The sequence below is a fragment of the Esox lucius genome, chromosome 19 (assembly GCF_011004845.1).
Source record: "Esox lucius isolate fEsoLuc1 chromosome 19, fEsoLuc1.pri, whole genome shotgun sequence".
Taxonomy (NCBI): Eukaryota; Metazoa; Chordata; class Actinopteri; order Esociformes; family Esocidae; genus Esox; species Esox lucius.
This window is the reverse complement of record NC_047587.1, coordinates 5758268-5785804: the sequence shown is the minus strand read 5'-3', so window position 1 is coordinate 5785804 and position 27537 is coordinate 5758268. Positions and strand designations below refer to the sequence as shown.

Genomic DNA, 27537 nt, shown 5'->3' with positions numbered 1-27537 from the left:
TGACACTGAATGTTTTTCAAAGATTTCAAAATAGTTTCTGAACCCAGTTCTTTTCTGTAATGAAAAGTACTTATACTTTCTCATCCTGACTGCTTCAGATAATGGATTTGGGATCAGCCTTCTGACTTTGTTTGATGTGAAAGTATTATGTTATTTCTTAATGGAAAACTTCAAAGAGAATGCACTTTGTTTTGGTGCATCATAATTTACCTAATTGACTTAATGCTCTCAATTTGCTCCCATTATTCCATCAATGAGACACAAAAGCAGCTTGTTGTGTTTGAATTCAGCCTTAGAGAGAGGAGGTAGCCAATCAAACCTGATTTGGAATTGGACATTTTGGGTTGTTTTCAAACTCTGCACAAGGATTTTTCTCTAGTGTCTAAACTCCAAACATGCCCAGAAGCTCACTCAGAGCTGGCTGTACCATTCCATTCATTTTGTCCTCTGAGTTTGATACAGTAATGATAATAAAATCTATTAGACTTGAAACAGAGAATTCACTGTGTTCTCCTTTTCTGCAGCTCCTGGGCATGGCGTTTTCCATGACACTGTTCCACCAGATCCACAGAACAGGGAAGAAGTACGACGCTTAGCGGGGGACAAACAGGACATAGAAAAAGGAGCCCCATGCACTGCCTGATGGGATAGACTCTGGGTGGCCCCTCCATACCATCCCTCTTTCATCCCTAAGCTTCCCTTCCCACTCGTCCCAGAAACCATGTTCAGGCAGCATCTCTCGCCCTTCTCCTCTGCTCTGTCCACTACACCATTCATTTGCCAAAGAGAAATGGGACTGGTATATAAAAGGACAAATATGCTTTTGGCAAGGAACCCTTAAATTTTCTCTTTTCTTTAGAAGTATGTGTCTATTTTTGGGGTGCTTGGACTAACAGTAAGGATTTTCTGAAACGACGGAAGCTTTACTAATGCTCACATCCCCCTGCAAGGCAAAGAAAGAAAAGACAAGAAAAATGATATTGTAGTTCCCTCCAGGTTTTTATGGATTTTGTTGTGTTGATGATTCATGTTAATTTCCTTTTTCTCTTGTAAATTATGAAAGGCTCCCAGATAGCATGCTAGTTTTATACTCCCTGGAACCCTTTGTCATTGAAATATCAAAATGTCTGAAAAAAGTTCCCCGCCGAATACAATTATTATTTTCTTCTCCTGTGCTTTATGCTCCAGTGGAATGGAGCATTTGATTTGATAAGCGTTACCTGTTGTCAGAAGTGTGTTATGTATGAGACGTGACGAGATGCTGTGGAAGGTTAGAGGTCAAGGTTCAGGGTGGATAAAAAGTCAACGCCACAATGCCATGAGTTGGTGCTCCGGATTCAGAGAGGTCAGGAGCGTCCTGTGATGGGCAGAATGATACCTCTTGTAATCAATAGTTATTTCAACCAGATCACCAGGACAACCATCTATCCAAGCAACACATATATAATCACACTATTGTTGTGCTCTCGATGAACCCCCCCCCCACCACCACCATTCTCCTAGTGTGTAACCCCGGGAACGTCCATTCTCACAGAAGAGCAAATGGACTGATTCTAAATGAGTTGAAAACGGGACTTTGAGGACTGGCATGTGGAGGGATGTGGTGCCGTTCAGCCTCTCTCTGATGGCACCGACAAGGGAGCAACGGTGTTTGATCTGAATGATGGAGATGCCACCGCTGCAGAGACGGCATGATCCAAGAGGACAGAGAAAGCAGAGCTGCTGGATGGATGGCTGTCTCCAGACGTCTACTAAACGATGGATTGTCTGAACGAAAGAGTAGGAGGGAGAGTTAATCCGCAGTGTTTCTCCGCTGGCACAACTCTCTCATTTGTATTCTCTCTCTCCACGCGTCGGTGTTATGTTTCGCAGTGCACATTTCCAGTGACATTCCTGCTAGACTACAAGTGATGATGTATCTCTACCTCTAGTCTGGATGCTGCTGTTCTATTTTTCAGAGAGCATCCCCCTGCTTCAGATGGGGGGAGGGAGGGAGGGAGTTGGAGCAAAAGACCAGGCAGTGGTTTGGCAATGGCAACGCACCCTGTAGACATGTTTTTAGAATAAATGTATGATTCAACAGCAGGAGTCCTGTTTAATTGAGCAACAAGGGTTGTTCTATTCAGGCTCCTTAGACGGCTGTATTGTGAACCAGGCATGGTTAAACTGCAGCCCCACTCAGTCTGCCCCAGGGGAAGTTCAGCTACAAAATTATTAACTTTTTTTTGTGGTCAGGATTATTATTTTTAGGTCAGGAAAACACAGCAAGATTGATCTTGAATGTCTAAAACTTTATTTTTAAAAAGTGGGTAGGAAAGTTACTGGCCCTACTTATTTTCCTTATTTTACTGCCCTCTGTTGTTAGCCCACTCGACTGCTCCGAACTGCTTTGGATGGCAGTCATTAGGCACCAAATGGACTGGAACAAGACTAAGTGGGATTTTCTGTTGCACGCCTTACTGAACATGAACCAAGTTTTCTTTTAACTCATCATGCAGAAGTACAGGGAACTTTAAGGAGTAGTCGCTGCCAACAGTCTCCTGGTAGTAATCAGCTGACTGATTGTTAACACGAAGGAGAAATAACTGAATGCTGACTGTACTTAGTCATTTGTTTAGCAGTTTGATAAACGGGACCAGAAGTGTCTCAGTTCTAAAATGTTATCCTAGAAACACAGGAAGTTCAGGGGCTTAGGGTTCTGCTGGGGATTCGACGTGTAAGAACTGACACTGCATTGCTGCTATGGGGATGTTGTGTCGAAGAGAAATGAGAAGGAAGAGGATATTGAACAAGCTAGCTCAGAGACACTGTGGCCTAGCTCTCACCCTCCGTTTGCATTGAGAAACGTCCACAGGATCATTGTTATAATTTCACGGCTATGGGTGATGTGCCCTGGGATCTACATACTTTCAGCTGTGGTAGATTGCAGTGGACAGGGGGTTGTGTGTGTCGGCGTCACACTGTAGGCTCAGATGGTGGTTGTCTCTGATTCATCCAGTTCCCTTTCATACTCCCATGTTTGACTTCCACAAGGAAAGCTAGCAGCTGCTGAAGCAAAGCATGTGAGCGGTCACATTCTCTCTGCCTGGGTGCATCAGCAAACATTTGTCACAATTTATGCTCCAGTAAATTCTGGGAAGTACTGTACATGCCAGGGTTGACGTTTGTGGAGACATAGTTGGTCTGGTCACTGAAGACCACGTTTTCTGTTACCTACATGTGTATCCTGTGTATCTCCCTTGTTCACTCTTGTACCTCCTCCCCTGAGTAGGACCAGGTAGTAGTTAGGAGATATTGGCCATTATACTTTCTCCCAGAAGTAATACTGAATCTGACAGAATTCTGAAGACTACATTAATAAGTTCTGTGATCATTATTGCTTTGGGAAAGCCACAGTGTGTGAAGTGATATAGTGGGATGGAATGGTTTAATGTTGAATAAACTGAAGGGCAGCCTCTTCAGCATGATTACAGGCAGACGTATATCTTAAAATGTTGAAGACACACCGCCTTCACAGCATTCATTACGTCAGGCCTGGAAAATGAATCATGTAAATATCCCCATCTGTTTACCTCCATTGACATAAATCCAACACTCAGTGCCCTCTCTGAAATGTAATATGTCTCCTATTTTAGAAATGTTTCAGTTCCTCTGTGGGAATTTTGTCATGTTCTTTAGTCTTCAATTGGTTCTTCAGTGTTATGTCAAAATAATTGTCTTTCTGTTTGTAGGGGGGGGCAGAAGGTGACTATCACTTTAACACAAGTATGATTTTCTCCCCCCTCCCTTTTTGTTTTTTAACATTGGCTGTCCTTGCTTTTTACACTTATGTTTATGTACGCTGTGTTACTATGTTCTACTTGGCTTAGTTTTCTGTCTGAAGCTCGCTGTCAGTCACCTGGAGAACATGACACCATTAGTATTATATCCTCGGGATTACAGACGGAGAGTTAGACAAGAGTTGCAGATAAAGAGGAATAACGTTAGACTCCTTTTCAAGGTGTAACTTAACCACCTCCCTGTATTAACTTAGCTGGGAGTCCTGTTTGAGGGAGGAAGATGCAGAGAGAAAATGAATGACTGCACGTTTGTTGTTTGGTTTCGAAGTGAAGACCCTGTGTACATTAGGAATGTGCTATTCTGTTGTCTGTAGTATGTCTTTTTAACCATGCCTGTGCTTCTTTTGTGAATGCCCACCCAAATCATGGCCTGTGGAGTGAGGTACATCTCAGATGAAACTGACTGCACAAAAGAATTCCTTTCACTGCGTTACCTTTTTCCTAGTCCAACGTGTGTAAATATTCTAACTTCACTTCAGCTGGGAGAATGTTGGTCTTGCACCTCTGCAACAGAAAGGAACTCATTAGTCTAATGCCCATTGGCATCTTCTGATATTGAAAGAAATTCCAAAACGACACCAGGATGTTACCAACTAACACCCACACTTCTCTGACTGTTTTTCTGGAAGGAATTTTCTCCGCTGTGTGAGCTCATTTCCCACCCATTAATTAGTGTTATTTTATTTGTTTGATAGTTTGTACTTTTTATTCAGGAGCAGTGTAATTAAATGTAAATGTGTTTTATGGGGTTAGTACTGTATTCATATTTTTATTTACAATATTGCGACGTGTAGTAAGGGATAGAAGACATCCATGGATTTGTAATGAGCATTAGGTATTCTTTCTTTTCACATGGAAACTGCTACAGAGAAGGAAATAATGTTTTGGGGGGGGAGGTTTTAACGGCTATTTCAAACGAAGCAGCTCATTTCTACCACCTTTGACTTATTTTTATAATCTCATACCTAATCCCCCACCCGCTAAAGCTGACTGAGCTGTTGCCTCTGAAATGTATGCTATTGAATGGTGTGTTTGATGTAGTTTCATGGCAAACGGCAGTATTATTTGGTACCTGTCAGCCTTGTCCTGTGGAGTTTTTTGCTACATGTAAAAGCACTCTGGATATCTATATTAGGTGGAGCACTACATTTCATTCTTTAAATCCTACTATTTTTTTGAATAAAGAAAAATGTGTGGCAAAATCCCCAGTTACACTGTGTGCTCATTTTCCTTTTCATGTTTCGAAGACTGATGCTGATATTGTGTAATTTTTTTTCTTGTCGCTGCTAATCAGGATTACTTTTAATCGCTAAGTAAATGCGAACCCTTCTTCAGAAAAGGATATTCGGGCGTGCTGTGTGCCACAAGACGTTCCTCACGAGGCGTCTCTAGTGTGAACATGAGCCTACGAATGCACAAAACTCCGTCGCCTTCGTTTGGACCAGGCTGTGTGAGTGTGTACCGTGGGTCCACGTTGCAATGTCATTGGGAAAACAACGTGGCTGCGAGCCTCGTGGCCTCCTTTGGATCAGCCCGGGTCATTTATATTGAAGTTATTTAGCTGACGCTCGTAGCGGCAGTGGAGTGCATCCATTTTCATGTTTCTCTCTACTGCCAAGTGGCCACGCGGTGAAGACGGTCCCCAGGCTGTGCATGTGGGCTTCAAAGCTGCTGCTCAACATCTCTACACAGTTGAGAAGGACCATGCAGAGGAATCAGGGGAGCCTTTTCAGAACCAGCTCCGTGATGCGTTGAGTCATTGCAGGCAGGTTGGTCGGACCCAGAGACATTTCCCTCCTTTGTTGGGGGATGAGGCATGTGGTAACGGCTGGTCCCTCTGTGTCCTAGTCAGTGACCTCTAACTCTCAGTAACCAATAGAGAGTCTAGTGTTCTGACCTGTATGGATGACACCTGTCTGGGGTGTCATCCATCCATCCTGTGGAGAGGCTTGGAGTCTCAAACTTCTATACTCAAATCAAGCTCCGCTCTTTATTCTTTTTCTTAACTAGCACCACTGGGGAGCCCAGGGGCTACAGATCTTTTTAATCGCCATACGCTAGCAGCGCTGAAGCCAGCCTCTCGATCTCAGCCCCTTTGTCTGGTGGTGCAGTGTTGGGTTTAGTTACTCAAGATAGTAACTCATTGCAATTAGTCATTACAAATGAATAAAAGTAACTTTAAAAAATTACTCTTTGGAAAGTGACACAATATGTTTGTTGCATTTGAAAAATTAATTATTAATTGCAAATCTGCCAGGTCATGTAAACAATGAAAGCTGCATATATTCTTTGTAGTTCTTTAATAAATATATATTTTTTGTTGAATGACAAAACAGATTCACCAACTAGGCCCATTAATAGGAAAGTTCACATAGGTACAAGGTTAACACAAATAACAATATATGCCAAGGTTGAGGCTCTGACATGGTCCTAAAAAAATACTCACAAATCTATCAGGTGAAGACTTTCTGCTGGGTAAATAGCCTCCATGCAGTACACACTAGTGATGGTAAGTTCGACAAAGTAGACTTTTTACTGTATCTTTTGGAGTCGTTCAGTAAAAAGTCAGTAACTTCCGAGTAAATTTTGTTCTTTGAGGCAGTAACGCCCATAGTCAGAATTTCATACAAATAACATAAAAGAAATGTGTTCATAAAATGTTCTATTCACACTAGCAACAAAAAAGCTCTCGCTGTGCCAGAGATGCTGCCAGGCGAGCATATGCTGCGTTTTGGCCCGAGCCCTGATTTAGAAGTCATATAGCCTAAACACACTGACAAGGGTGTACACCTGATTACTGACATGCCTCCCCCTTAAACAAGTGCTGCTGGTGATAGAGGTGCCATGTCAGAGCTTCTAGTTCCTCTCTGTGGTACGTTCTCATTGTGTTTCATACAATGCACCAGAAGGACGTCAGAACCGCACTTCCAATGTCACCTCCAATGTACACCGATCAGCCATGACACGATGACTGCCTGCCTAATAATGTGTACGTCCCCCCTTTTGCCGCCAAAACAGCACCGACCCGTCGAGGCGTGGACTCCACTAGACTTCTGAAGGTGTGCTGTGGTATCTGGGAACAAGATGACAGCAGCAGATCCTTTAAGTCCTGTAAGTTGCGAGATGGGGCCTCCATGGATCAGACCTGTTTGTCAAGCACATCCCACAGATGCTCGATTGGATTGTGATCTGGTGAATTTGGAGGCCAAGTCAAGACCTTGAACTCGTTGTGTTCCTCAAACCGTTCCTGAACCATTTTTGCCTTGTGGCAGAGTGTATTATCCTGCTGAAAGAGGCCAATGCCATCAAGGAATACCGTTGTCATGAAAGGGTGCACATGGTCTGCAACGATGCTTAGGTAGGTGGTACGTGTCAAAGTAACATCCACATGAATGGCAGGACCCAAGGTTTCCCAGCAGAACATTGCCCGGCTTGCCTCCTTCCCATAATGCATCCTGGTGCCATGTGTTCTCCAGGTAAGCGACGGACACGCACCCGGCCAACCACGTGATGTAAACGAAATGTGATTCACCAGACCAGGCCACCTTCTTCCATTGCTCTGTGGTCCAGTTCTGATGCTCACGTGCCCATTGTAGTCCCCTCTTCGGCAGACAGGGGTCAGCATGGACACCCTGACTGGTCTGCGGCTACGGAGCTCCATACAAAACATACTGTGATGCATTGTGAGTTCCGACACCTTTCTATCAGTACCAGCATTAACTTTTTGAGAAATTTGAGCTACAATAGGTCGTCTGTTGGATCGGACCACACAGACCAGCCTTCGCTCCCCAAGTGCATCAATGAGCCATTGGCTGTCCATGACCCTGTAGCTGGTTCACCGCTTTTCATTCATTGGACCACTTTTGATAGGTACTGACCACTGCACACCAGGAACACCCCACAAGGGCTACAGTTTTGGAGATGCTCTGACCCAGTCGTCTAGCCATCAAAATTTGGCCCTTGTCAAAGTCGCTCAGATCCTTACGTTTGCCCATTTTTCCTGCTTCTAACACATACATTTTGAGGACAGAATGTTTGCTTGCTGCCTAATCATCCCACCCACCAGAATTGGTGACTCAAGTCGCAAACTTGGACTCAAGTTGCACTTAAGTCACCAATAAATTGACTTGTCACTTGAATTTTGATCTGTTCAAAAGACTTGGGACTTGAGTTGGACTTGTAGTCATTGGATTCATGCCTTGGAAGGTAAATATAAAATAGCTAAAACTAATAGCTAAAACTGTCTTCCTGCATTATGCTGGTGTGGTAGCTCAAGATATTAAAGTTGAAAGTCACGTAGGTAACGATAGTGACAGTGCATCTGTTCCATTCATAATAGCATTTGGCAAGATTTTTATATTCAGTGAGAAGCCTAATATTAGCTCACCTGTTTCTAATCTTTGCCAGCTAGTTAGTTACAGTAGCTAATAACTAGATAACTGTAACGAGGACGCGCGTGGAGGACGCGCGCCACCCCTCCCGACATGGTGTTCGGCACACGTCATCGCCGGCCTTCTAGCCACGCCGCTCCTCCTCCCACGGCACTGTCCTGTCTTGTTATTGCACACACCTGGTGTCCATCTCCTCATTAGATCGCATATATAAGTTCCTGTGTTTCTGGCTGTCTTTGTGTGGTATTGTCCTATGTGCGGTGTACATTGTGTAAGCTGTCTGCACGCTTGTTTTGCGCCTGTGCGCCTGAGTTTTTTACACGTGCCTTTTGAGTAAGAATATAGAGATTGAAACTACCTCCCTGCGTTGGCTCCTTATTTTACACACCTACTACACCGGTTACAATAACACATGTAACCATACAGAACACAAAGAGCTGTTAGCTCATGGTTAAAATAGTCAAGACAATTTGGCTAATGGCTAATAGTAAATAGAACAGGCTGGCCCCAGTCTCAACAGGATTATACTTCAATTAAACATAAAATGCATGTTTGCTATAATAAATTAGATGTTGCAATTCAGTATTAGTGCACTAGACTATCAACTGCTGATTTAAAATAGGACTAATATATAACTATAACTATAGCCTATAGTCCCCTCCAAGAACTGCCACCTTAACGTGGTGGAGGGGTTTGAGTACCCGAGTGACCCTAGGAGCTATGTTGTCTGGGGCTATATGCCCCTGGTAGGGTCTCCCAAGGCAAACAGGTCTTAGGCGACGGGTCAGACTAAGAGCGGTTCAAAACCCCTTAATGAAGAATGACATTTTGAGTACCGTGACGTCGCCCGGTATGGCGCAGCCGGGGCCCCACCCCGGAGCCAGGCCCGGGGTTGGGGCTCGAATGCGAGCGCCTGGTGGCCGGGCCTTCCCCCATGGGGCCCGGCCGGGCTCAGCCCGAACGGGTGACGTGGGGCCGCCCTCCCGTGGGCTCACCACCCACAGGAGGGACCATAAGGGGCCGGTGCAAAGAGGATCGGGCAGCAGTCGAAGGCAGGGGCCTAGACAACCCGATCTCTGGACACGGAAACTGGCTCTAGGGACGTGGAATGTCACCTCGCTGGCGGGGAAGGAGCCTGAGTTAGTGCGTGAGGTTGAGAGGTTCCGATTAGAGGTAGTCGGGATCACCTCTACGCACGGCTTGGGCTCTGGAACCACACTCCTTGAGAGAGGATGGACTCTTCACCACTCTGGAGTTGCCCATGGTGAGAGGCGGCGGGCTGGTGTGGGTTTGCTCATAGCTCCCCAGCTCTGCCGCCATGTGTTGGAGTTTACCCCGGTGAACGAGAGGGTCGTTTCCCTGCGCCTACGGGTCGGGGATAGGTCTCTCACTGTTGTTTGTGCCTACGGGCCGAACGGCAGTGCAGAGTACCCGACCTTCTTGGAGTCTCTGGGAGGGGTGCTGGAAAGTGCTCCGACTGGGGACTCTATTGTTCTACTGGGGGACTTCAACGCCCACGTGGGCAACGACAGTGACACCTGGAGGGGCGTGATTGGGAGGAACGGCCCCCCTGATCTGAACCCGAGTGGTGTTCAGTTATTGGACTTCTGTGCTAGTCACAGTTTGTCCATAACGAACACCATGTTCAAGCATAAGGGTGTCCATCAGTGCACGTGGCACCAGGACACCCTAGGCCGCAGGTCGATGATTGACTTTGTTGTCGTCTCATCTGACCTGCGGCCGTATGTCTTGGACACTCGGGTGAAGAAAGGGGCGGAGCTGTCAACTGATCACCACCTGGTGGTGAGTTGGATCCGATGGCGGGGGAGGAAGCTGGACAGACTCGGCAGGCCCAAGCGTACTGTAAGGGTCTGCTGGGAACGTCTGGCCGAGTCTCCTGTCAGAGAGATCTTTAACTCCCACCTCCGGCAGAGCTTCGACTGGATCCCGAGGGAGGTTGGAGATATTGAGTCCGAGTGGACCATGTTCTCCACCGCCATTGTCGAAGCGGCCGCTCGGAGCTGTGGCCGTAAGGTCTCCGGTGCCTGTCGAGGCGGCAATCCCCGAACCCGGTGGTGGACACCGGAAGTAAGGGATGCCGTCAAGCTGAAGAAGGAGTCCTATCAGGCCTGGTTGGCTTGTGGGACTCCTGAGGCAGCGGACGGGTACCGACAGGCCAAGCGGGCTGCAGCCCGGGTGGTTGTGGAGGCAAAAACTCGGGCCTGGGAGGAGTTCGGTGAGGCCATGGAGAAGGACTATCGGCTGGCCTCGAAGAGATTCTGGCAAACCATCCGGCGCCTCAGGAGAGGGAAACAGTGCCCTACCAACGCTGTTTACAGTAGAGGTGGGCAGCTGTTGACCTCAACTGAGGATGTCGTTGGGCGGTGGAAGGAGTACTTTGAGGATCTCCTCAATCCCGCTGACATGTCTTCCATTGAGGAAGCAGAGGATGAGGGCTCAGAGGTGGACTCGTCCATCACCCGGGCTGAAGTCACAGAGGTGGTCAAGAAACTCCTCGGTGGCAAGGCACCGGGGGTGGATGAGATCCGCCCTGAGTAACTCAAGTCTCTGGATGTTGTGGGGCTGTCTTGGTTGACACGCCTGTGCAACATCGCGTGGCGGTCGGGGACAGTGCCTCTGGGATGGCAGACCGGGGTGGTGGTCCCTCTTTTTAAGAAGGGGGACCGGAGGGTGTGTTCCAACTATAGGGGGATCACACTTCTCAGCCTGCCCGGGAAAGTCTATGCCAGGGTTCTGGAGAGGAGAATACGGCCGATAGTAGAACCTTGGATTCAGGAGGAACAGTGTGGTTTTCGTCCGGGCCGTGGAACACTGGACCAGCTCTATAACCTCTACGGGGTGTTGGAGGGTTCATGGGAGTTTGCCCAACCAATCCACATGTGTTTTGTGGATTTGGAGAAGGCATTCGACTGTGTACCTCGCGGCATCTTGTGGAGGGTGCTTGGGGAATATGGGGTCCTGGGTCCTTTGCTAAGGGCTGTCAGGTCCCTATACAACCGAAGCAGGAGCTTGGTCCGCATTGCCGGCAGTAAGTCAGACTTGTTCCCAGTGCATGTTGGACTCCGGCAGGGCTGCCCTTTGTCACCGGTTCTGTTTGTAATTTTTATGGACAGAATTTCTAGGCGCAGCCAGGGGCCGGAGGGTGTCAGGTTTGGGGACCACACGATTTCGTCTCTGCTCTTTGCAGATGATGTTGTCGTGTTGGCCCCTTCTAACCAGGACCTTCAGCATGCACTGGGACGGTTTGCAGCCGAGTGTGAAGCGGTGGGGATGAAAATCAGTACCTCCAAATCCGAGGCCATGGTCCTCAGTCGGAAAAGGGTGGCTTGCACACTTCAGGTTGGTGGAGAGTGCCTGCCTCAAGTGGAGGAGTTTAAGTATCTAGGGGTCTTGTTCACGAGTGAGGGAAGGATGGAACGGGAGATTGACAGACGGATCGGTGCAGCTTCTGCAGTAATGCGGTCGATGTATCGGTCTGTCGTGGTGAAGAAAGAGCTGAGCCGCAAGGCGAAGCTCTCGATTTACCAGTCAATCTACGTTCCTACTCTCACCTATGGTCATGAGCTTTGGGTCATGACCGAAAGGACAAGATCCCGGATACAGGCGGCCGAAATGAGTTTTCTCCGCAGGGTGGCTGGGCGATCCCTTAGAGATAGGGTGAGAAGCTCGGTCACCCGGGAGGAGCTCAGAGTAGAGCCACTGCTCCTCCACATCGAGAGGGGTCAGCTGAGGTGGCTTGGGCATCTTTTTCGGATGCCTCCGGAACGCCTTCCTGGGAAGGTGTTCCGGTCCCGTCCCACCGGGAGGAGACCCCGGGGAAGACCTAGGACACGCTGGAGGGACTATGTCTCCCAGCTGGCCTGGGAACGCCTCGGTGTCCCCCCGGAAGAGCTAGAGGAAGTGTCTGGGGAGAGGGAAGTCTGGGCATCCCTGCTTAGACTGCTGCCCCTGCGACCCGGCCCCGGATAAGCGGAAGAAGATGGATGGATGGATATAGCCTATAGTGCTTAAAGGTCTTGAGATTTGACTTGGACTTGCATGCAGTGACATAAGACTTGACTTGTATGAAGTGACATAAGAATTGACTTGCATGCAGTGACATAAGACTTGACTTGCATGCAGTGACATAAGACTTGACTTGCATGCAGTGACATAAGACTTGACTTGCATGCAGTGACATAAGACTTGACTTGCATGCAGTGACATAAGACTTGACTTGTATGAAGTGACTTAAAGACATGAACTTGAGCTCTATCTATCTACTGGCTGGAACACTGCCTCATGCATGCCCTGTGGAAGTGTTACGCCATGGTTATTTCAAAATAACAGCAGCTGTAACCCCATTTCTTCACAGCCGAGGCCATCATCAGCTTATTACGTTCTCAAGTGTTTAGTTTCAGATTAATCCCCAATCCAAAGTGCTGGAGCACAGAGCCTGAACAATAAAACTTTAGTCAAAGTCCAAATACTTAAGGACGGCACTGAACTTTAGCCTATGTGTAGCAGAGAGAAATGACTCCTAGTTTTACTTCACTCCTCTGTTAGTGGTTGCATCATCCAAAGGGGAGGTTGAGTTTCTTCTTGTGGCCATGTCCTTGCGAATTGACCACATTTCTATGGTTAGAAAACCTTTAATAATACTGCCATCCACGTGTCGTGTCTAAGGACAGCTCCTCCAGCCCACTCATTCAGTTCTCTTTTGACCAAATGGTTAAAGAAGCATACTGTCTCTCAGTCTCATTTATTTACCTCCGTAAGTCCTAGAATATCTTTAACTTCTTATGTTGAGCCCTTATCCCCCCAGGCTTCAGCTCAAGCTGAAGGAATCTAATCCATCAGTTGTAAGGCTGACAATAAGGTGCTAATGTTGGTGACGGTGTGGGGCAAAAGCAGACACACAGAGCAGGTGTTTTGGCAGGTTCTGAGGTGTAACTACATTAGAGCTGGGAAACCAGTGAGTGGCTACTGTGGCTGTCACAAAGACCTACTATCCTACTCACATTTGAAAATCAGCATGAGAAAGGGTCTGTTGTACATAGCCTATATAAATAATGACACTAAAACAGAATATCATTAAATCAAAATCTATGGTTTTATATCAGACTGAAGGAGTTGCAGAGGCTTCATGGGTCTACTAATGTCCCACTGCGCATCTAATGGCAACATATCTCTAGCCTGTTTTACCCCACAGAGCTGCTTGTGGTTTTGACAGCACCAATGCAGTTCCTGAGTCCAACACTCAGTCCACAGAGCATCCTGAATGGACGGTCCACGTCACCAGGTGTCTGGAGTACATGGAGTGACATCAGGGATAAGGATGCTTTTTAGGTTGAATTCACAGTTCCACATTGTTGAGGTCAATTTTCTATAGGACAGGCCACCAAATCTCAGAAGCCTAGTTTTATGCCACTTTTAGAATGCTTTAGTACAGTACAACTGTTCCCAGGAGACAATGTAAAGAAGCACAAATACATTGCACTCCTAACAACAGTTTCCCAACCAATTTTAAAGGCAATTTTGGCATTTCCAATAAACGCTGCAGATTTCGACTCCACCGAAAATGCTTTTGTTTGGTTAAGGTCAATATAGAATGTGAATCAGCCCCTAGGGCCTAGACAACCCACATCCCATATTGATCGCAGGGACTTGGGTTGAAAAGATGTTCCTCTCTTCATAGGCTGCTCCCAGTATACCCGCAGCCTCAGTGACACAGGCTGACAACACACCGAAGATCCTGGGTCTTTCGACAGCCCCTCGGACAGATATTTTTGTGTAACATGATTCCTGGGCTATCAGGACAGTTCTGGTGCTTACCAGGCATGGCGGGGTGGCGTCACAGCTGCTAGCCCCCACCTCCCTGTCAGACAGAAGCCACCGCAAACTTTACACAGGACCTTATTCGCATGGGTTGTGAAGAACCTCGGTGGTTGGGCTTTTTTTGTTTCGTTTTTTCAGTTGTTTAATTTATTTATGAACCATTACAGCAAAGTGTAACTGAGGTCAGAAGATCTTTCCCCGAAAGAGAACTGTTCTTTGAAGATATATTTATAGTTTTGAGTGTAAAAAAACCCCCAACAACTTAAAAATGGATAGGAAACTAAATCTTAACCGAGCAGAGACGTTCTCCTTCATCAACCCTTGGATAAGATACTTTCTGTTCTTCTTCAGCTTCTTATTCTGGGTAAGTGGAGCCGCTCGGCTGAAGACCTGTAACAACTCACTGTTACAAACGCGAGCCCCTAGCACAAGTGTTCCGGCCGTGGAGGAGTGTAATATAGACTGTGTACGATCCACTGATCAAAACCGAATGTTGCACCTCTAAAAACAGGGAAATAAATACCCTCTCAAGCAAAAAGCTCCTGAATTAAACATGGAGGGACATCATTCGTACAGTTCTCTGAGCTACAAAACAGCGTGACTCAATGCTGCAATTTTAGACATTCACATCAACAATATCCCAATGTGACACTTCTTGTTGTGTGTGGAAATTACGGTCTCATTTCAATGGTTATTCATGAATGCTTTAATTAATACTCAAAACATGCTAAATTCCCAGGGACGGCATGAACGTTTACCGTTTAGTGTGTTAATTAATATTCTCCAGAAAATACAATACAATAGTTTCCTGAACTATTGTGTTCATTCAATTTAGGTCTAAGTCTTTAAAACAGCGGTTAGAGTGTATTCTGATGTGCACAATGACATCGTCTGTAGGCGAGATTCTTCGCTCATTCCAGGCACTGTGGCTAAATGGCTGTCCTAAACCCTACATAACCATGGCTATGCTGTCACTGGCATAGATTATGTGGTGAACAAGGCACAGAATCATGGGATGACAGTCACATTGGTGTCCGATTAGCTCTTTGTGCAGAATCAACTCCCACCCGGGACACATTACAATGTGTAATATCAAATCTCTATCAATCCTTCATCCATATTTAGACAAATAGAGAGATGCAGTGTGTTATTAAAGCGTCCAGACTGGGAGCAGCCTAGCACCAATGGCCTTGCTGTGTTTGTGTATCTGATCCAGGCCCTGGACAGCAGCGCCGAGGGCTAATCCATCAGCCCTTTGTCCCATCTCTTCCCCCCTGGCCGGGCTCAGATCAGTCAGGCGCTCAGGCCGGCCCGACACAATCCGCCCCGGATACAATACTGGGTTCTCCACTTTTAATGCCTGGAAGCATGTCTGGAATACCTTCCCCACAGGGGATGTACTGACACTAATACAATAGTGATGTTTCAGTCAGCCGGCCAAAATTCCCTCACAGGCAGCCTAAGAGCAAAAACTGTGTCGCTGTGGCTGTTGTTATGGTAATTCCATCGATAGGAACTCTTAAAGAGTAATTAGCTGTTTATTTGATGTTTATTTGCAAATAGAGAGACGCGTCAAAAGCTTACAAAATAAAGCTGTGAGGAATCTCTGAGGAAAACAGTCAGTATTTATTACAGTTCAATGGGGCGTGGTAAGATACTGCCCAGCTGTCTTATGTCAACAATGCATGGGTTTTACCCGAAGGGCGGGCTGTCCCCCCACCTTATCCCAAGGAACTAAAGACACTGTAGGTAACCTGTTCAACTCAGCAGAGACACAAAACATCCGGACAATGAACAGATACACTGATGGTTTAAACAGATTGACAGAGGACCCAATGATCCATTCATTGATGACCATTAACAAATACCAGATCCCCCTCTTCTACATGACTTTTCTTATCTAAACATGGGGACTCAGTACTTCTAACTACTAACTCATTCATAGAATTAAGTATAAATCAATTCAAGAAATTCCATAACGGTGTACTGTTTGGAGGCAGTGCAGGGAAATAATAAAGCTGCTTGGTTTCACTCTCCAACCAAGGTCATGACAGCAGATCTTATTAGATGTTGATGATTCCATGATGGAAAGGCAACTCACACCAAAACCACTGAACTGTCAGTCCTTTGTGTTCATAAAAACACAGACACTCGTGGCAAACAAACTATACAATCTATCAAACAGCACAGCTCTCTGGGAAACTAGATATCTATTTATCTCTATGAGGCATACCTGAGGCAAACCTGTATAAAGGGAAGGTTTGACAAAAAAAAAAATTCAACTTGTGTGTGTGAGACAACCATTTCTGGGTTTTCAAATAAATATTCTCCCATGTAAGGGCTTGTGCAATTACCATATGTTAACGAGGGTGAATTCCAAAAGATCCCCTTCCCTTTCGTCATCAACAGTGTAATTGCTCATTCACATGCGCCTCAGCCATTTAAAAGAGAACATTTTATTAATTAAAACATACTGGGGGCAGATCTGCTTTGAAGGCAGACATTTATTTTATCTTATGACCCAATAGAAAGGGTCAAGCTTACATTTCAAATGAATGCTCTGAGCCCAATAATCTGGGTCAATGCTTGACCCTACTCTAAAACCTAACCATATAACGTTACCCTGTGTTGTGGTGCCTTATGGGATTTTAATTGGAGGCCGAAAGTTGTACATTTGCTTAAAGGAGCAACTTGAGAGTTCCGATAAACCACTTTCCACCAAAACTGTGCCATTCATAAATCAAATTGTGATTAGTTGACACTATTGTCATTCAAAATTTTGTCTCTAATGCAATTGAATGGAAGACGCCTTCTGTCAAGCTTTGAAGGTCTATCTAACCACTGAATCTTTTTTGCCATCCCGTTTGATTTGAACTGAAACAATAACTACAGGGTTCAAGCAAAGCTCCATTTCATATGAATTTGGCCAGTTAGTGTATTACATAAAGACGAAATGTGTAATTTCATTAGATTCAGTGTTTAAACTATTTATCTTTAGGCTGATGTCCATGATAAGGCTACCAGCATTAGGACCTCGGTCTCTACCTTTTAATACTTTAACCTCATAGATTGTTTGATTTCAAATCCAGACTTGAAATCAAACAATCTAGAGTCTTACTTCTTATGAAGGGCTCGTGTGAATTGAATTTATGGCTAGACCTAATTTATGGCTAGACCTAATTTATGGCTAGGCCTAATAGAGTAATTCTAATGAAAATAGGCCTATCAAGATATAGATTACAAATTCACAAACAAATTTAGGAGCTTTTTCAGCCAGCAGATTATCATAGGTAAGCCAACAGATTATTATATTAAATGACAAAGCATTAACTATATTTCAGAAAATGGAGGAACTCGGATTTAAAACCATAGGGTGCAATAATACTGTATGTTATTGCAATGAATAAAACCTTAGTAAAATTTTACTCCAAAATCTGTAATTCATCCATGATGAAGACCATGCCTCAGAATCTGCAGGTGAGATCCGAGGGAATGTATTAATACATTGAGGAAATGAATTTGAAAGAACTGTGAATAAATAAATACGATTAAGGGAACAAATGATAAAATCCCTGAAAGGGATAAAAGCCCAGAGAGAACGGATTAGCCTAGCTGTTTTCCTCTTCTCCACCATGACTCGTAAGGGGCTCAGAACAAATCACAAATAAGTAGTTATGGAAGGTAGAGTCAAGACATATTGTATAAAAAACTGAATCAAACTCAAATCGTTTCTGTCACAAACCCCACACAATTCTGACTAGTTGGATATTTCACATTTTAATTTAAATGCATTTTCATTTAATCAGGTTTTTGTTTGGCCAACCCCAGTTTTTTTCCCCTATATTAAACTAATAAAAAATAAACATGTAAGACCATAATAAAGATATTTTGTCTTCTACTTCAAGTCAAGCCATAAGCAAGTAGATAAAATCCTTTAGTAAAACACAATGTTTGCTTGGGACCCTCACACATGGATTAAGGAGGTAAAGTCTAATTTCTCTCTCTTTCAGGTCTTTTCCTTGCTGATTGTTGCAATAGGGTTATATGCAAAAGTTCAAAAAGCAACAGGTATTGTAAGATCCATTTCATTCTACATATTCCCAAACATGAATTTGCAATATATATATATATATATTATATATATACATACTCGACAGTGAAATATACTTTTTACAGTGATTTATGCCATGCTAGTATTCTTGCTTTAAAATTCTATTGTGAAACTGTGGCATTAATCACCAATGGTGGAGCCCAGACACACAGTGGGGAGAACAAGTATTTGATACACTGCCGATTTTGCAGGTTTTCCTACTTACAAAGCATGTAGAAGTCTGTAATTTTAATAAATTCTTTACAAAAATCCAGAAAAACACATTGTATGATTTTTTTTATCATTAATTAGCATTTTATTGCATGACATAAGTATATCACCTACCAACCAGTAAGAATTCCGTCACTCACAGACCAGTTAGTTTTTCTTTAAGAATCCCTCCAAGCCCTAAGACACCTGTCCACACACTCAATAAAACAGACTCCAAACACTCCACAATGGCCAAGACCAGAGAGCTGTGTAAGGACATCAGGGTTAAAATTGTAGACCTGCACAAGGCTGGGATGGGCTACAGGACAATAGGCAAGCAGCTTGGTGAGAAGGCAACAACTGTTGGCACAATTATTAGAAAATGGAAGAAGTTCCAGATGATGGTTAATCTCCCTCGATCTGGGGCTCTATGCAAGATCTCACCTCATGGGGCATCAATGATCATGTGGAAGGTGAGGGATCAGCCCAGAACTACACGTCGGGACCTGGTCAATGACCTGAAGAGAGCTGGGACCACAGTCTCAAAGAAAACCCTTAGTAACACACTATGCCGTCATGGATTAAAATCCTGCAGCGCATGCAAGGTCCCCCTGCTCAAGCCAGCGCTTGTCCAGGCCCGTCTGAAGTTTGCCAATGACCATCTTGATGATCCAGAGGAGGAATGGGAGAAGGTCAAGTGGTCTGATGAGACAAAAATAGAGCTTTTTGGTCTAAATTCCACTCGCCGTGTTTGGAGGAAGAAGAAGGATCAGAACACCATCCCAACTGTGAAGCATGGAGGTGGAAAAATCATTCTTTGGGGATGCTTTTCTGCAAAGGGGACAGGACGACTTCACCGTATTGAGGGGAGGATGGATGGGGCCATGTATCGCGAGATCTTGGCCAACAACCTCCTTCCCTCAGTAAGAGCATTGTAGATAGGTCGTGGCTGGGTCTTCCAGCATGACAACGACACGAAACACACAGCCAGGGCAACTAAGGAGTGACTCCGTAAGAAGCATCTAGAGGTCCTGGAGTGGCCTTGCCAGTCTCCAGACCTGAACCCAATAGAAAATCTTTGGAGGGAGCTGAAAGTCTGTATTGCCCAGCAACACCCCTGAAACCTGAAGGATCTGGAGAAGAGTGGGCCAAAATCCCTGCTGCAGTGTGTGCAAACCTGGTCAAGAACTACAGGAAACGTATGATCTCTGTAATTGCAAACAAAGGTTTCTGTACCAAATATTAAGTTCTGCTTTTCTGTTGTATCAAATACTTATGTCATGCAATAAAATGCAGTAATTACTTAAAAATCATACAATATGATTTTCTAGATTTTTTAGATCCCGTCACAGCTGAAGAGTACCTAAATTACAGACATCTACATGCTTTGTAAGTGGGAAAACCTGCAAAATTGGCACTGTATCAAATACTTGTTCTCTCTACTGTATATTCCATGTGTAGACCGGGTCAGTGGGTCCCACCACAAGGTTTCTGTGTTGGTCTTTTGCAGACACAGTCAGAGACACGTTCCTAATTGATCCAGCGGTCATCCTGATTGTGGTGGGAGTGGTCATGTTCTTTATAACATTCTGCGGCTGCATTGGGGCCCTACGGGAGAACATACGCCTTCTGAAGACAGTATGACTAAACAGGACCTACTGTTCTGTCTTCCTTCCAACCATGTTTATACTATACAGTAGTACGGAACGGTGATAAAAAATTTATGTTCAGCACAACTACCTTTTGTCTCTGTTGAAAACAAATAAAATGTCAGAATTGGGAAAGACTTATCCCCTAAGACTGAAATTTTTTTCTGTGAGTCTTTACAGTCTACAGCATGACATTTACCCACATTTACTATGTCTCTTCTTGCCTCCTGCAGTTTTCCTTCAGTCTGACGCTGGTATTCCTCACTCAGCTGGCCATTGCTATTCTGGGCTTCTTCTACTCAGACCAGGTACTGGGCCTATTTCTACTTCCTTGGGTGATGTTGTGGCTATAGTGCCACACTTTCTTCTGGTGCTGTCTCCGCCAGCCTGCGCTCTTCCGCTACTAAACAGGGCAGTTTAACGCCGCTCGCAGCATCCTCTCCTTGTCCGCTAAATAATTCAAACACTCCGCCACTTCAAAGTGGAACCAAATGTTCAATTTCAACAAGATCCCTTGCAGGAAGTTTGCCGCTAATGACATTCGGGATTTGCGCAGAGGCATGCTGGCGTGCGGCGCGCGGTACAGTCGGAGAGAGAACAGGGATATTCTCTAAGGAGACCAAGAGCTCATTACCACTCTAAAGCACATGCTATTACACCCGTCATAGCACATTAGGAGCAGACGACACCAGCCCAAGAACCTCTGCCTAAGGACTTCTCAGTCGCCCAGGGGCCATTCCTTTAATTATTTTATTTTTTAGGGGCCATTCCCATTTTAGAGACATAGGCTTACATTTGTGGACAATTTGCTTGGGGGACCATGCTGAGGAAGAGTTTCTCTTTAATATTTGTTTAAGATTTGACTTTATTCGAGCATCACATGCTATGTTGGTCTTGGATTACAACTTTTTTCCTAACTTTGTCAAGTAATTGTTTTTCTAATTTGGCACAATGAAATTTAGCTGTAAGTACACTGGTAAAAACTAAATTTGCACATATTGGACTGCAGGACCTCGCCTCATTGCAATACATTTACATTACCCTGCATAGCAGAGGTGTCGCTAGGGTCACAATACATTTATATTACCCTGCATAGCAGAGGTGTCGCTAGGATCACAATACATTTACATTACCCTGCATAGCAGAGGTGTCGCAAGGATCACAATACATTTACATTACCCTGCATAGCAGAGGTGTCGCTAGGATCACAATACATTTACATTACCCTGCATAGCAGAGGTGTCGCTAGGATCACAATACATTTACATTACCCTGCATAGCAGAGGTGTCGCTAGGATCACAATACATTTACATTACCCTGCATAGCAGAGGTGTCGCTAGGATCACAATACATGTACATTACCCTGCATAGCAGAGGTGTCGCTAGGATCACAATACATTTACATTACCCTGCATAGCAGAGGTGTCGCTAGGATCACAATACATTTACATTACCCTGCATAGCAGAGGTGTCGCTAGGATCACAATACATTTACATTACCCTGCATAGCAGAGGTGTCGCTAGGATCACAATACATTTACATTACCCTGCATAGCAGAGGTGTCGCTAGGATCACAATACATTTACATTACCCTGCATAGCAGAGGTGTCGCTAGGATCACAATACATTTACATTACCCTGCATAGCAGAGGTGTCGCTAGGATCACAATACATTCAGGGCTTACCCCCGATGCACACATTAGCCGCCTACACATCACCATTATCATAATGCGCGATCGGATTTATAGATGAATAGATCAGGGGATATTTTTTTTGGTCAATTTCGAGATCCGGGGCTATTGCCCGGGCCTAACGACGCCACTGCTGCATAGTATATGCATCAGTGGAATCTATGGGATATGGGCAGAATGTTAGGTGCAGCGTTGTGCAGCTGTTTAATAAGCAGTTAACTGGTGGCTTCATGTGGTAAGCGTAGACCTCTGTAGGACAGATGGTCAGTTAATGAAATCTATAGCATGGAGAAAGAAACTGTTCAAATGGCAAAATATGTACCCATTCCAAATATTTGGAACAGTGGTTGACCAGGGTGGGTCATAAGGGACCACTGATCATGGAGGAGCACTGGTGCACGGCCGCTTCTGATCTTCAGGTCCTGACAAAAGTAGAGGCTGTCTTCTGGCAAGACGCTAAAAGGGCTTGTTGGCATTTTATTGACATTTTGAGCACCATACCTATGTAAATGGTGTATCAGTTTAGAAACTGACACTTTTTGAACTGAACTGTGAAGAATTGGGCTGCATTAAGCATTACGCCAACTATTAACAGTTATAAAGCATGCTGTGACTGTTAAAGTAGGAAGTCTGCACTCGAAGCATGCATGTGTAGTAACAATTTTATCTGCAGTCCTTCTGTTTAACAGCTTTTTTTAAACTTTGGATATGGGTAAAGTCTACGAAACTTTGTCCACTCTGTTCTTGAAAAGTTCTACATTTGGGAACAGAAAACCTTGTTGAGATCAGATGTTTCATTGATGAGAATATCGTTCCAGTTCCATGTTCCTCCATACACTCCCACTGGCCGGTTACTGGAATTCCTTTCCCTTTGGGAAGTGAAAATAACAACCGGATGTTTCAGATTCAAAGGCCTGCATCCAGTGGGCCATCTGGCTCCTAGTTCTATCTGTGACTTGAGTTTGTCAGGCAAGAAAAACTAGAGACGACATCAACATATACTTTGGTCGCGAGCTTGTCACTTTCTCTTACTCGCTTAAAAAGACCACTAGCTAACTACGTTTCTAGAATATATGAATTATTCTAAAGTTGTTTGGCTGACCTGAATTGCACATAGTGAAATCTTTACATATTTACTTTTAACATCCAAAATAAAGTTATTTTTTTTACATTAAAAGACACAGTCAAAAATGTTTGGCCACTGGTTGTAAAAGTGGAGCTATTGAGCCCAAACGGGTCCCAAAAAGATGTTGTACTGTGTTATGTGCATCTTTGTACCACATGTCATCAAAGTGATTCTATTTATAGAATGTGCATATTGAAACAACATGATACGAAAATTAAGAGACCACTGCACCTTTTTCTTTCCTTTTCAAAAAAGTTGAAAAGGAAAGTATTGAGTGAGGAACAGAAGCGTTGAATTTGCAGTGGTCTCTTAATTTGAACCCTTCTGTTCCTCATTCAAAACCTTCCTTTCCAACTTTTTTGGAAAGGAAAGAAAAAGGTGCAGTGGTCTCATAATTTTTTTACTGTACTGTACAGCTCAAAATGGGAGGTTTAAAAATATGAGTTATTTGCAAGTCACAGACTGAATATTTAAATGTATGATGAAATAATTACATTAATTGATTTGTACGATTGGTTATGTTCCCTGTCAACCAATTTATACCATCATCATCATCATCATCATCATCATCTTCTTCCGCTTATCCGGGGCCGGGTCGCGGGGGCAGCAGTCTAAGCAGGGATGCCCAGACTTCCCTCTTCCCAGACACTTCCTCTAGCTCTTCCGGGGGGACACCGAGGCGTTCCCAGGCCAGCCGGGAGACATAGTCCCCCAGGAAGGCGTTCCGGAGGCATCCGAAAAAGATGCCCAAGCCACCTCAGCTGACCCCTCTCGATGTGGAGGAGCAGGGGCTCTACTCTGAGCTCCTCCCGGGTGACCGAGCTTCTCACCCTATCTCTAAGGGATCGCCCGGCCACCCTGCGGAGAAAGCTCATTTCGGCCGCCTGTATCCGGGATCTTGTCCTTTCGGTCATGACCCAAAGCTCATGACCATAGGTGAGAGTAGGAACGTAGATTGACTGGTAAATCGTGAGTATAAATTAGCTGTCTACAATCATTAGTAGTTCCGTTTTTCAAAACAGATTAGGAATACTTTCAACAAGCTTAATAACTACAACTGTCAGTAGAGCTGCCTTACGCTTTTTCTCTTGTTGCCGTTTGACCATTTTGGAGGAGAGATAGATTGTGGTCATTGTAGTTAGTTATAATACCAGACTTTCTGTGCTGAGCTAGGCTTTTTTATTTGCCTAATTAAACGACAACTACTTGATGGAATTCTGATCAGACACGGGTTGAATGTTATTTTGTAATAGACAATCATAATTGCTTCCACATTTCTTTGTGGGTGCACACATTTATCAACTAAGCCGCAAACCTGCTCCATGTAAAAAAAAAGGGTTCCCTGTCCTCACAGTGACCAGATATCCTGGTCCCTCTCTGTGTACAATACGTTGTTAAACGGCTGGATATGGAAAATGCTTCAATGTGCTGAGATGAGTCAACACTTGTATATCAAGCTATCACAACAGGCCTTTTGACGCGGTGGTTCTCAGCACTCTCCTTGGGACACAGACATACAGTAGTCCAGAGCAAGCACACCTGAATCATCTTCACTAATTACGAAGCAACCGATCAACCCCCTGACTGCTTGATTCTGGTGAGCTATTTCAGAAAGGTCTCTGGATCCCCATGGAGTGTCTTCATGTGGACACATGCTAGAACCAGGCATAAACCAAATGGTTATGATCCTGACCGGCCTTATTCACCTACGTCCATTTGTTACTCTGCTCCTGTGGGTTTGTAAAAGTGAGAGATGTGGAGTGTCAGAACACAGCGGGGTAGAAGACCGAGAGGAAAATTAGTTACTGATGATGGATGTGGAGCAAGGAGGAGCGAGGTGTTCAGGGGGAGGGGACTGGAGATTTTAGATTCAAGGTTGAATTGTTGTAAAATAATTTGTTACATTTTGAACCACTTTTTAGGTTTGTTCCTAGGTTTAGCCTTGTTGTTATACAGCAGCATACTGTGTCAACCAGCTATATTTTGTTTTTGATATAAAATTGTTTAGGGCTCTTGTATAGAAACTAAATGGTTCATCCTTACAATAGCAGCTCATCTGAAACTCTGCTCTGTAACCCCAGACCCGAGACACCCTGGGGAAGTTTGTGAAAAAAGCCATTGTGCACTACAGAGATGACCTGGATCTGCAGAACCTCATGGACTACATTCAGAAAGAGGTGAACCTATTTCACTGTCTTTCCTCGTGTTATTTAATGTGTGTATGTTGAATCACATTGCATTTGGGTTGAGCTGATCAAAGCCATGTCAGCACCCCTGACCATGTTAAAAAACTGAGCGGTCCCTGATCATCACATCTGCCGCGTTGACGTCGGTGTCAGTCAGGATTCCCACTAGAAAGCTCTTGAGTAATGTGCTATTCCGACGTGCATCCTGCCTCCCCCCTCTGCATGCACGGCACATCTGCTTCTGTTGCCGTGTCCTCCAGGAAGTAGCGCTGAATGCTAAATGTAATTGTATTGTATTGCTTTTGTGAGTGTAATGTTTACTCTTATTTCCCATTGTTTGTCTACTCCGGGATGCTTTGGCAATGTAAACATTCCTTTCCCGTTCCAATAGAGCCAGCGTTTCTCACCGCGTCTCTCTCCTTTTCCCTGGCTTAGTTCAAGTGTTGCGGGTGGAATAACTACATCGACTGGTCGTGGAACCTGTACTTCAACTGCACCCAGGAGAACCCTAGCTCTGAACGCTGTTCTGTCCCTTACTCCTGCTGCATCCCCATACCAGGAGAGGTGGGCCAAATGCCTCAGACCATAAAACCCACGTATGACCTGACCTTTACCCAACACTGAAGGGTTGGGAGATCTCTCTGGAGTGTCTATGGTGTTGGGTTCACAGGGCAAGGAAACTCCACAGATTTCCTATCAGGAGTGGGATGGTGTTGGCTAAGGACAGGAGACACCCACCCACCCACCAACACACACACACACACACACACACACACACACACACACACACACACACACACACACACACACACACACACACACACACACACGGATAATTGGTCACACTACCCACTTATTACTGGAGAGCTGAGGTGCTGCAATCTGGTGCTCATATGCTGTAACTGTTTAATTAGCTATTATTACAAGAGATTAAAATAATCACACATTTTACAATACTTAGAATTAATTTATCTTTGAGTCTTTGCATCATGATTGATCACAAGGGCTTAATTCAATTAAAGGGTTTAGGTAGTGGTAATTTTCCCATGGCTTTAACTCACAGACTGATCTGGGGTACTGAATAAACCTACAACTACTGTGCTGGCAGCAGGGTTCCACTAAAGCATGTGGACATGTTGTGAATATTGTGAATAAACACACTGTAAAAAATATTGCTATGGTGAGATTACATGAATTTTACTTTGTCATTGTACAGGTTGTGGTCAACACCATGTGTGGATTTGGGGTCCAAAGTCAGAACTCTCTTGAAGCCACCAAGTCCATCTACCCGATGGGCTGTGTGGACAGGGCGGTGATATGGATTGAGTCCCATCTGCTGTTGGTTGGGGCCTTGGCTCTGGGTCTGGCCCTGCCTCAGGTAAACCCAGGAATACACACGGGGAATGGGCAACACAGCCTTCTCAGACTGGCCTGATTCAGGTCAGGATGATCTAAAACCCAAATCTTAGTTAAAGCTACTAAGTATGCAGCTTACCACCTAAGCCGTTATCCAGCCTGTGGAGTAAGCTGGTATGAGTGGGACTGCTTTGAGATTCGTGATCTGTATACAATATATCATTTATCTATCTCCTGTATCACTGGTTTGCTCCTGTCTTTTTCCTCAATGTGGAAAGAGTGCAAATTAGTAATGACTCACGTCAGTTTAGATGTGGAGTGGTTAGAAAGGAGACACTCGTGAACAGAAGCCACTCCTAAATATCTGTCCTTTCGTTCTTTATGTCACTGTTTTAAACATCAGCCCAAGGCACAACAAGCAGAAACAATGTGTTCAGTTCAAAGAATAAACAGACCTTTCATGGAAATGCCAGATTAAATATGCAAAGAAGCAGTTGTATCCACAGTGCAGGCTATAGCCTTGTAAGCTTTGACCTTCAGAGACTTTTATCTGTGAGATTTAGTCAGTTTTTTTTTTTTTTACTTTCTGCAGTAAGAGTTCGTTGAACTGAGTGAACAGTCAGGCTGGGGATAATTTACAGCCACAGCGTGTTCTTGTCTCTGTCAGATTGCAGGCATTGTGCTCTCTCAGATCCTCATCTCCCAGATTCAGGACGAGATCAGCTCCGTTTTGTGAGAAGAAAAGAGTGAGTGTGGCCCAACCAACACAGAGGAGAAAACAGAATGACCCGGCAGGAACAGAGAACAACAGAGTGTGAAACAAATACTGGCTACAGGAGGAGAGCCAGTCAGTCTATAGACAGGACACTATATACAGACTGGGAGTGTTGGGTTCACTGGTGTGCTGTACACTCTGTGTGGAAGTGTTCCATCTGCGACCTCTCGCAGCCCAGTGGTGTAAGCCGTTGCCTCCAGAGCACATGTACTGCTGTAGCGTGGGTTTGAATCCAGCCCTAGTGCTCTTTCAGTAAAGTGCCCAGCGCTCTCTTTTCTCAAACTGACACTACTGTCTCTGTCATGTAAAGCATAAACATGCCCTAAACAGAGAAATATATATATATAAGAAAAGTGTGTAATTTTTTTTAAATGCCCTCAACAG

At 44.7% G+C, this 27537-nt stretch overlaps 2 protein-coding genes across 7 annotated transcripts in view; both read left to right on the top strand.

Moving 5' to 3' along the window:
* Window positions 1-5043, top strand: part of tspan9a (tetraspanin 9a) — a 177738-nt gene extending 172695 nt beyond the window's left edge. For all 6 annotated transcript variants that reach the window (XM_034288192.1, XM_034288194.1, XM_034288193.1 and 3 more), the window contains one exon: window positions 525-5043. In XM_034288192.1, the coding sequence (XP_034144083.1) occupies window positions 525-596 (72 nt within the window). In that variant the 3' untranslated portion in view covers window positions 597-5043. The remainder of the gene's footprint in view (window positions 1-524) is intronic.
* An 8899-nt stretch (window positions 5044-13942) lies between these two features.
* On the top strand, window positions 13943-27477 carry tspan33b (tetraspanin 33b). The gene is made up of 8 exons (XM_010883320.4): window positions 13943-14432; window positions 18079-18136; window positions 19879-20006; window positions 20251-20325; window positions 24918-25013; window positions 25458-25586; window positions 26239-26400; window positions 27046-27477. The coding sequence occupies exons 1-8, from the start codon at window positions 14337-14339 to the stop codon at window positions 27112-27114; spliced, it is 813 nt and encodes a 270-aa protein (XP_010881622.1). The 5' UTR covers window positions 13943-14336; the 3' UTR covers window positions 27115-27477.
* Window positions 27478-27537: the final 60 nt, after the last annotated feature.

Excerpts from the sequence above, each read along its gene's own strand:
- tspan33b (XM_010883320.4), top strand. The coding sequence starts at position 14,337 with ATGGATAGGAAACTAAATCTTAACCGAGCAGAGACGTTCTCCTTCATC. Across the intron at positions 20,007-20,250 it reads ACATACGCCTTCTGAAGACA|TTTTCCTTCAGTCTGACGCT; the intron begins GTATGACTAAAC and ends TGCCTCCTGCAG. Across the intron at positions 25,587-26,238 it reads GCATCCCCATACCAGGAGAG|GTTGTGGTCAACACCATGTG; the intron begins GTGGGCCAAATG and ends GTCATTGTACAG.